Consider the following 10436-nt stretch of genomic DNA (forward strand, 5'->3'; position numbering starts at 1 on the left):
GAGTGAGTGAGTGTGTGAGTGTGTGTGAGAGAGAGTGTGTGTGTGTGTGTGTGTGTGTGAGAGTGAGTGTGTGTGTGTGTTGTGTTTTACATGTTTATTGCCAAGTTAACTGTCCATGAGATGATTACTTTCTATCCCCGTGTCGCTGCATTAAAGCTAGTGATGTCTTGATTAATTAGTGTGCTTTGTAGCCGTTCTTGTTTTAAAGTGAGATAAACTGTGCAAGTAAATGATTGAATTGCAATTTGCTTTCTACAGATCATAATGTACCCCATAATGAAAGAAAGAAAGAAATATTCAATTCTGTTGTTTTCAAAAAACTGTTTTTAGAACCGTTTTTTTAATAGAATTTGTTTTTCATTAACAGTTTTTGCATTGTGACATTAATTTCAAAACAGTTAAATATCTGTGCAACCCAGCGTTTATCCTTTTAATTACAATGCATTTCCAATAAAAAGACAAAAGCAGATGTTTAACAGTTAAAACGCATTGCATTGCCGTGATTTTGCAGAAAACATACTGATTTGTTCATTGTTTAAATGACTTGGCAGCTCTGGACCTCGTATCTCAGCAGAGATCTGGACCTTCAGTGAAGCGTGTCCCTCATGATCTGGGATTATATAAAGCAGGAATAACTATAATAATCTAGCATGGAGTTTGTCAGAGTGCTGATTGGGGACACGAGCGATCCAGAACCATTCAAGATATTAAAGGATGACCCCGATCAGTTATATTATGTAATATTATACCATTTGTGACCCTGGAACACAAAACCAGTCATAAGAGTACATTTTTGAAAGCTGAAAAGCTGAACTTCTTTTTTTTTTAGTACAAAAATCTGAACACTGGATGAAGTCCGTTTCAAAATTAATTTTTTTGTCATATTAGAGTCAAATGTTTTTACAGAGGGAATTTTGGGGATCTCATTTTTGTCACTCCATAATTCAGAAAATACTTAGAACAGACAGAAAACAATATATTTTCACGATTTTTGGGGGCATGAGATGTTGTGTATAATCAAGCAAATTATATACGAATTATTTAAAACCTTCAGGCTATAGACTATAGGAATAAAAATGTAAAGTTCGGTGTGTGTAAGTGCTACTGAAGACGAGATTTATGGCTCGGTGTAGGAGAAAAAACTCATTTTGAGAAAACGGCCTTTAAAAATAAGTTGTAATTTAAATCTGTTGACACACATAGATAAAGTGCTATAAAATATCTACTCGCCCTCCGAGAAAAGTTGATCTAGTTCACATATTCACACACGTTCAGCATTAGCTCATTAGGTTTACATTGAAAGTTTATGAATTAAATGCTTACATTTTTGTAATCTGTCTCTAAATGTTTGTGTCTCAGGAGATACGTCGCTCTTTTAGGGGCGTAAATCAAGATATAATAACATACATATAGACTGAGATTTTGTGACTTGTGTTTCAGAAAATCAAATCTTTTTGTAATCTTGACCAAATGCATATCCTGGGACAGGTCTGACAGTCAAGGTTCCATATTTGGTGATTTGGTTTTAAAATAGAAGTGATATTGTGACAGAAAATGATTGATTTGTGACAGAAAACAGCATCAGAACAATTCAAGAGTTTGGGTGTCACCCAGTGGTTATTTTCGGTATTGTGCCCAAACTAAATCTCACAGGAGCCACATTTTTTGTGATATCAACTTCAAATTCGGAACATAGCTTGGTTAGACATATGGCTTTGATTTTATAGCAACATATTTTATAAAATATTTATTTTATATAAAATATAAACAAATTAGTATGCTACATTATCTTTACTGCAAACTTAAACTTCTATAACGGGATACTTTCTTTTTTGAAATGCTTTCACTTCAGCAATAATCTGCTGTGTCTTCTTTAAAAAGAGACCAACCTTCGGTCTGTCTTCCAAAGCGTTCAGGAATGTTTTTAGAAGCATTGATAAACACGTGTTCTGTTTTCAGAAGCGACGTATTCTGGGGATACAAACATTAAATTCAAAAATAAGAATTGTATTATCTGAGTCCCTATAAGATGGGAAATAGCAATACATTTATTTTCTGATGTCTATTTATAGTTTTGTCCGTTTTAGGGTTAAGTGCATCGTACAGGTATTTAAAGTGCATATTTTCTTGTAAAATTGAAACACTGCATGCACTATTTATACTACAAAACGGTATTGAATAGTGCATAAGTACGTCAATTGAGATGCACCTGAAGGTTTCGAGATAAATAAAAAAAGCAGACAAAAGTGCATCGTTGCTGCATTGCTTGCTGTTTTAGATCTTTTGTGTTCATTTCAGACCTGGTGGAGGTGAAGGAGGAAAGTCAAGAGCTGAATGAAGTAGAGGAGAAACATCCGTTCGAGGAGCCTCGTGCAGTCATAACCAGTGAGAAATCCTCCAGTCGCACACAGACTGAAAATAAAAGCACGCAGAAAACAGCGCTCATCTGTTCTCACTGCGGAAAGAGTTTTAGACAGAGAGGACACCTTGACGATCACATAAGGACTCACACCGGAGAGAAGCCTTACGCGTGCCTTCACTGCGGGAAGAGCTTCACGCATAAAGGAAACCTTAAGGATCACATGAGGATTCACTCGGGAGAGAGACGGTTCGCGTGTCAGCACTGCGGGAAGAGGTTCACGCATAAAGCCAACCTCACGGATCACATCCGGATCCACACGGGAGAGAAGCCGTTCTCCTGCGATCAGTGCGGGAAGATTAATTAGAATTGTTTTTAATTAACAGTTTTTGCATTGTGACATTAATTTCAAAACAGTTAAATATCTGTGCAACCCAGCGTTTATCCTTTTAATTACAATGCATTTCCAATAAAAAGACAAAAGCAGATGTTTAACAGTTAAAACGCATTGCATTGCCGTGATTTTGCAGAAAACATACTGATTTGTTCATTGTTTAAATGACTTGGCAGCTCTGGACCTCGTATCTCAGCAGAGATCTGGACCTTCAGTGAAGCGTGTCCCTCATGATCTGGGATTATATAAAGCAGGAATAACTATAATAATCTAGCATGGAGTTTGTCAGAGTGCTGATTGGGGACGCGAGCGATCCAGAACCATTCAAGATATTAAAGGATGACCCCGAGGAACACAGAGGTCGGTCCCCAATTTTGTCAACTTATGGTTATTGCTGAAGCTACTCAGTTATATAAATCATATATGTAATATTATACCATTTGTGACCCTGGAACACAAAACCAGTCATAAGAGTACATTTTTGAAAGCTGAATAAATAAGCTTCTTTTTTTTTTAGTACAAAAATCTGAACACTGGATGAAGTCCGTTTCAAAATTAATTTTTTTGTCATATTAGAGTCAAATGTTTTTACAGAGGGAATTTTGGGGATCTCATTTTTGTCACTCCATAATTCAGAAAATACTTAGAACAGACAGAAAACAATATATTTTCACGATTTTTGGGGGCATGAGATGTTGTGTATAATCAAGCAAATTATATACGAATTATTTAAAACCTTCAGGCTATAGACTATAGGAATAAAAATGTAAAGTTCGGTGTGTGTAAGTGCTACTGAAGACGAGATTTATGGCTCGGTGTAGGAGAAAAAACTCATTTTGAGAAAACGGCCTTTAAAAATAAGTATTGTAATTTAAATCTGTTGACACAAATAGATAAAGTGCTATAAAATATCTACTCGCCCTCCGAGAAAAGTTGATCTAGTTCACATATTCACACACGTTCAGCATTAGCTCATTAGGTTTACATTGAAAGTTTATGAATTAAATGCTTACATTTTTGTAATCTGTCTCTAAATGTTTGTGTCTCAGGAGATACGTCGCTCTTTTAGGGGCGTAAATCAAGATATAATAACATACATATAGACTGAGATTTTGTGACTTGTGTTTCAGAAAATCAAATCTTTTTGTAATCTTGACCAAATGCATATCCTGGGACAGGTCTGACAGTCAAGGTTCCATATTTGGTGATTTGGTTTTAAAATAGAAGTGATATTGTGACAGAAAATGATTGATTTGTGACAGAAAACAGCATCAGAACAATTCAAGAGTTTGGGTGTCACCCAGTGGTTATTTTCGGTATTGTGCCCAAACTAAATCTCACAGGAGCCACATTTTTTGTGATATCAACTTCAAATTCGGAACATAGCTTGGTTAGACATATGGCTTTGATTTTATAGCAACATATTTTATAAAATATTTATTTTATATAAAATATAAACAAATTAGTATGCTACATTATCTTTACTGCAAACTTAAACTTCTATAACGGTATACTTTCTTTTTTGAAATGCTTTCACTTCAGCAATAATCTGCTGTGTCTTCTTTAAAACGAGACCAACCTTCGGTCTGTCTTCCAAAGCGTTCAGGAATGTTTTTAGAAGCATTGATAAACACGTGTTCTGTTTTCAGAAGCGACGTATTCTGGGGATACAAACATTAAATTCAAAAATAAGAATTGTATTATCTGAGTCCCTATAAGATGGGAAATAGCAATACATTTATTTTCTGATGTCTATTTATAGTTTTGTCCGTTTTAGGGTTAAGTGCATCGTACAGGTATTTAAAGTGCATACGGTGATATTTATTGAGAGAGGTGTATCTGCTGACAAAGTCAGTCTGGTATCACCTCGAAGAATTGTATTAAAAATAAAACATCAGGCAGTTACTGTATCTATTATTATAATTGTGACCCTGCAGCACAAAAGCAGTGTTGAGTCGCTGGGGGATATTTGTAGCAATAGCCAACAATACACTGTATGGGTCACAATTATACATTTTTCTTTTATGCCAAAAATCATTAGGATATTAGTGGTGCAAAAGACACAGTGTCATCATCATCATCACCCCTCTCACATGTGTCACATAGCTATTATTTATTCTGACTGTCGAGCTTTAAAAAGGACAAGAACATACAGAAAGTGAAGATTTGCTTTCCAAAACCCCTTTTGTTTTCCGTGCTAGAAGGACGTTTGGAGTAACATTGTAACACTAGATTGTGACAAATGTTCATTTTAAAGTGACCTGTGCCTTTCTATCAGTCGTAGTGGAGCACTGAAGAGCAATGAGATCGGTAAGATTGAGGTGATTTAGTCTCAGGTAGATCACGAGACCGTCGGTGCCAAACTCATGAGTTTGATTCCCAAGTGAGCTGAATGTGTGTCTGCCTTCAGTGCATTCTGTGCATCGCTCGGGACAAAAGTGTGTTCAGACTTAATAAATGTTTAATGCTTGTTCACCTTTAGAAACTCTCATGGATAAAGTTACTTTGCCATTTCTGTGTACTTGGTTTGCAGCTTATATACAGAATTTCCAGTATTCTTACAGTTCACATTTATACACACTTCACATTTTATATTTAATAAAGATATCCCTTTACCAAATCATATGCTGCCACAAAATTAAATTTGTTTTTATTAATTGTCAGTGTTTTTTGCATTGCATACAAACCATATATGAATTCTCTCGTCACTTTTAAAGAAAATTTTTTCACGAGGGCAACTTGCAGTGCATAAGTCCAGCCTTTCAATAGTTAATAGCCGCAAGCTTGGGGTTAACTGTTACTAAAAGTCTGGGCTTTGTTTGTGTTTTTAACTCAAAATGGGTTGGAAATTAAAATCAAACACCCGCAAATTTACTACAGCAACAACACTGGCTACAGTCATAATCAATAAGTGAAAATTGATAAGAAAACATAAGAAAATAAAAACAGACAAAAGTACAAACAACATATGTGTATGTGAATGAGGAACCCAGCTCTCTTTCTTTCTGCTCTGTTCCCTGTGCATCGAAGCTCCATCCTCCAGTCCAGCAGGTGGCGGTAGTTAAGTGTCTTTGCTCACTGCTAATAACACAATCCATAGAAGAAGTAGAAACAGCACGAGGTCTTCAGTCCAGAGAAGGAGAACACTGGACTGTGACTGGAGCACTGATGGCAGGAAATGACGGTAGCTCTGGTAGTGATCCGGAAATGGAAGACGAATCGTGTAGCGGGAGTGCAGGAGGGAGTGAATGGTGGAAAGTAGTCAATCGGAAAAGAAAGAAAAACAATAGTCAGGGATCATTTACGGATAGTGGAAAGGAGGATCATGTGAGTAGGAAATCTCATTAACCATTAATTAACCGTATGAAGAAGTGATGCATTCTGCCTAACATCTGCTTTTGTAAGTCAAATAGAGACAAAATAAAGGTAAGCGATAAGTTGTTTTGTTTTTTTATTCACATCCTCACTTATAATACCTTATCAAACCAGTCCTGAGCTAGCTGCTTTCTTAACCGCTTGTTTTTCACCGCTGTCATGCTTGGTTTGCGTGTATTCTGTAATTGAGAGGAAAACACACATAACATATTTACATATTCCTCTAAATGCCAAGGCTCCGGACGTTTATCAGTAAACCCTCAACAAACACAGAACGTTCCCCTAACGTTAGTTTTTGGTTCCCGTTTAGTTATTATTTTGAGAACCAAATACTAACGTTAGAGGAACATTAGTTTGTAGGAGAATTTTAACAGTAGCTAAGTTAGCTAAATATGACTCCCTGCAGTAATTTAAAAGGGGTCTGTCTATAAAACCTCGTCCACTTCACGAAGTGGAACGCACAGCCCTTCTCATAAACACAGTGTCTTCTTCTGTTGGAGTGCATCCGAGAGGGACCAATTACAGTCTTTCGCTACAGCGGTCTACTGTGGTCAAACCGCAGGCCCTAACATTTGGTCATATGACATCAAAAGTCTATTTTTGTTGACAATTTTTTGTTGTCAATAATATTGACTAATCATTTCAGCCCTAATATGCAGTCATGTATAGCTTAATTACCTTTTTTCAGATCTGTTCCTCCATACTGCATAGCAATGAGCTGTGACATAGTGAAGATGGAGTTTATTAAAGAGGAGAATGATGATGATACATGCCATCAGTGTGGAAAGAGCTTGTCATGTAAAGCAAGAACACATGAGAATTCACACCGGAGAGAAACCGTTCACATGCCCTCAGTGTGGAAAGAGTTTTTCACGTAAAAGAGTTTTTCATAGTACCCTGGTGAAGCATGCGCTCATTTACAGAATAAAAGTGACCTGTAGTAATTACAAATCTTTATTGATTTATGATTTAGATATTACTGTAATTACTTGGATGTTTAACTTGTTCTTAAGTTGCTAATGTTTCTTATAGTTCACTGCTGCTTTGAGGTTCATCAGGTCAGTGAAATCACTGTTAAAACATCTGCTCCAGAGATGTATTACCATGAGCAGTGAACTCGAGTCATTCTTCATAGTCATATGGTCTGGGGGGGACTATCTTCAAAAAAGTATCTATGGCATTAGGTACATTCCTCATAGAACCATATAATGTAGTGTTTATAAGAGCAGTGCTGCTTGGTGTACAGGGGTAACCACTTTATTTCTGCTGTTCCATAAGCGTCATTTTTAAAAAGCTTTGTTTTTGTCAAAACTTGAGTTTGAACATCTTTAAGTCATAATTTAATCATTTTACATTTTAGGCTGTTACACATGGCTTAAAAACAACCCAATTTGGGTCATTTTGGCAACCCAGCAATGGGTCAAAAAGGGAAGTTTTGTAGGCTTTTGTCCCATCTTGTTTGGGTTAAATGTTTGACCTAATAGCTTAAAAATTGTAATCAAACACATATTTATCACAGCAACAACACTAGCTACAATCATAAGTTAAAATTGATGATAAAACCTAAGAAAATAAAAAATATAGACAGAATTAAATACAACATGTGAATGAGGAATCCAGCATTTCTTTCTTTCTTAGCAAAACTGAGAGAATTTTGTCTTTCATTATCTCAAGTCTCTCATTATAACAAACAAAGTGTAACATGCTGTTAATAAGAGATCCATTGTGCAGTGTAGAGCTTCATTAACGGAACTTTATGACATCACAAACTGAAATGAATGACAGCTTTATCATTATTAGTATAAAGGGAGCGTGCTTTGCACACTTTCTTGGCTAATCCATTCAGAATTTGAATTAGTTTTTTATGATGCTAAGAGCACCAGCGATCGCTTACACGCTGCAATGTTTCGGGAGAGATGTATAAATGCAGCATTTACAGTTGGTCAAAAGTTTGCATACACCTTGCAGAATCTGCAAAGTGTTCATTATTTTACCAAAGTAAGAGGGATCACACAAAATGCATGCAATTTTTTTATTTAGTACTGACCGGAATACAATATTTCACATAAAAGATGTTTACATATAGTCAACAAGAGGAAATAGTTGAATTGATAAAAATGACCCCCTTCAAAAGTTTACATACACTGGGTTCTTAATACTGTGTTGTTACCTGAATGATCCATAGCTGTTCATGAGTCATTTGTCCTGAACCGTTAAACTGCCTGCTGTTCTTCAGAAAAATCCTTCAGGTTCACAAATTATTTGGCTTTTCAGCATTTTTGTGTATTTGAACCCTTTCCAACAATGACTGAATGATTTTGAGACCCATCTTTACACACTGAGGTGTAACATGCTGGTGCTGATACTAAGCGCACAACGAAGAAGTAAATCCCAAAAATAGGCTTTTAATAATAAATCCACAAGGAATCCAGGAGCTGGGGTTGCACAACACAATAGAATAAAACAATAACCGGTGGGGACAGAACAGAAAGGGGGAGAACTTATACAAAAGCAAGAGAGGGGCTAATCACTTAATTAACAAGACACAGGTGAACCTAATGAACTAATCAGGGCAACTCAGGAAAACTAGGTCAAAAGGAGCAAAAGACATATCTGGAACAGGGAAAACACAGCTAAAAGTCCATGACGGTGACAGTTCGCCCCCCTCCCCGTGGGAGCTCTGGAGAAGGGTGTGGAGCAGGAAAAAGGCAGAAACAAAAAGAGTCCATGGGGGAGTAGAAGGTAGGGGGGAGCAGGAGGAGCCAGAAGTTGGTCAAGAGACCAACCAGGACGAGGCCCCAGGGCAGAGTCGAGGGAGGGAGGAGCCATGGTGGAGGATTGGCAGACAATACCCTGGGGACGAGAGATGGAGACGGAACCGCTGGGGGTGGGGACCCATGTGGAGCCAAGCAGATGGAGAGCCAGGGTGACACCTGAGGATCCGGAGGGCCAAGGCGGAGCTAAAGGCTCAGGCGACCGAGGCGGAGGGGGGCTCTGGAAGCCTGAAGCGGAGCGACTGAGAACAAAGGCAGAGCCGGAAGGAAGGAGGAGCCTGACAGAGCCAGAGGGACGGAGTGACAAGGCGAAGCCAGAGGAGTGGAGTCCCGAGGCAGCGGATGGTTGACGACGGACGAGGGAGCCCGGTGGAGCCAGTAGGATGACGGGCCATGGTGGAGAAGAGGGAGCTAGGAGCCAAGGTGGAGCCGATGGGTCGAAGGACTGAGGTGGAGTCCAGCACTTGGAAGCTGGAGGTGGAGACCGAAGTCACAGGGAGCTTAGGAGACGTAGGAGAGCTGGACGGAACCAGCGGAGACTCAAGAGATGTAGGAGTCGCAGGAATATAAGGTGCAACCTCTCCAACCCAGTCTATTATATCCTATTGGAAAATGTCTATAAGTTCCTCAAAATAATGTCCAGAGGCCAGCTGCAGCTCACCCTCAGTGGCTGGAGTGTGGGCAGGGCTTCCCTTCAAGCCCTTGATCTCCACCAGTACTCCCTTATGCACGTGTGATGTAGCTGACTCACACACCTGGTCAGACATCTCTTGAGGCTCAGGCTCCGGGGCGATGCTTGGCTCAGTAGTAGGTTTATGCGCTGGCTCACGTGTCGCGGCAGGCTCAGGCTCTCCGTCTGCGGTGGGCTCTGTGACACTCCCTTGAGGGCCATCCATGGGCAGGTTAGTACGGAACCGCAAAGGTGGTGAGATTAGCCAGTCCTATGAAGTCTCTTGTGTGGTCCTCGAAGGAGCGATCTCCTTGCTCCATGCAGAGGTACTGGACGACAGGGATATCCATTCGGAGAAAAACAAAAGGCAAGGGGGAAAAAAATGCCGCAAAACTTTACCTTTTGGGCCGGATCTTCTGTAACATGCTGGTGCTTATACTAAGCACACGATGAAGAAGTAAATCCCAAAAATAGTCTTTTAATAATAAATCCACAAGGAATCCAGGAGCTGGAGTAGCACAACACAATAGAATCAAACAAAAACTGGCGAGGACCAAACAGAAATGGGGAGAATTTATACAAACGCAAGAGAGGGGCTAATCACTTAATTAACAAGACACAGGTGAACCTGATGAACTAATCAACGCAACTCAGGAAAACTAGGTCAAAGGAACAAAAGACAGGAGATCAGGAACAGGGAAAAACACAACTAAAAGTCCATGACTGTTACATGAGGGACTCATACGCTATTACAAACTATTACAGAAGGTTCAAATGCTCACTGATGCTCCTGAAGGAAAAACGATGCATTAAGAGCTGGGGGTGTAAACTTTTGAACAGAATGAAGATGTGTACATTTTTCTT

General features: G+C 38.9%; 2 protein-coding genes across 2 annotated transcripts in view; both read left to right on the forward strand.

Annotated features, from left to right (window-relative positions):
- The first annotated feature begins 377 nt into the window (after positions 1–377).
- Positions 378–2726, forward strand: LOC107565527 (gastrula zinc finger protein XlCGF67.1-like). Its single transcript, XM_016250775.1, has 3 exons — positions 378–724; positions 763–770; positions 2296–2726. The coding sequence occupies exons 1-3, from the start codon at positions 651–653 to the stop codon at positions 2724–2726; spliced, it is 513 nt and encodes a 170-aa protein (XP_016106261.1). The 5' UTR covers positions 378–650.
- A 24-nt stretch (positions 2727–2750) lies between these two features.
- The window catches only part of LOC107565509 (gastrula zinc finger protein XlCGF8.2DB-like), a 15508-nt gene continuing 7822 nt past the window's right edge, over positions 2751–10436 (forward strand). The window contains exon 1 of the mRNA XM_016250752.1: positions 2751–3113. Coding sequence (XP_016106238.1) covers positions 3093–3113 — 21 coding nt within the window. The 5' untranslated portion in view covers positions 2751–3092. The remainder of the gene's footprint in view (positions 3114–10436) is intronic.

This window comes from Sinocyclocheilus grahami, unplaced genomic scaffold (assembly GCF_001515645.1).
Source record: "Sinocyclocheilus grahami isolate Dianchi unplaced genomic scaffold, SAMN03320097.WGS_v1.1 scaffold1006.1, whole genome shotgun sequence".
Classification (NCBI taxonomy): domain Eukaryota; kingdom Metazoa; phylum Chordata; class Actinopteri; order Cypriniformes; family Cyprinidae; genus Sinocyclocheilus; species Sinocyclocheilus grahami.

What these genes read in the sequence shown, in the direction of transcription:
- LOC107565527 (XM_016250775.1), top strand. Translation starts at nt 651, where the DNA reads ATGGAGTTTGTCAGAGTGCTGATTGGGGACACGAGCGATCCAGAACCA.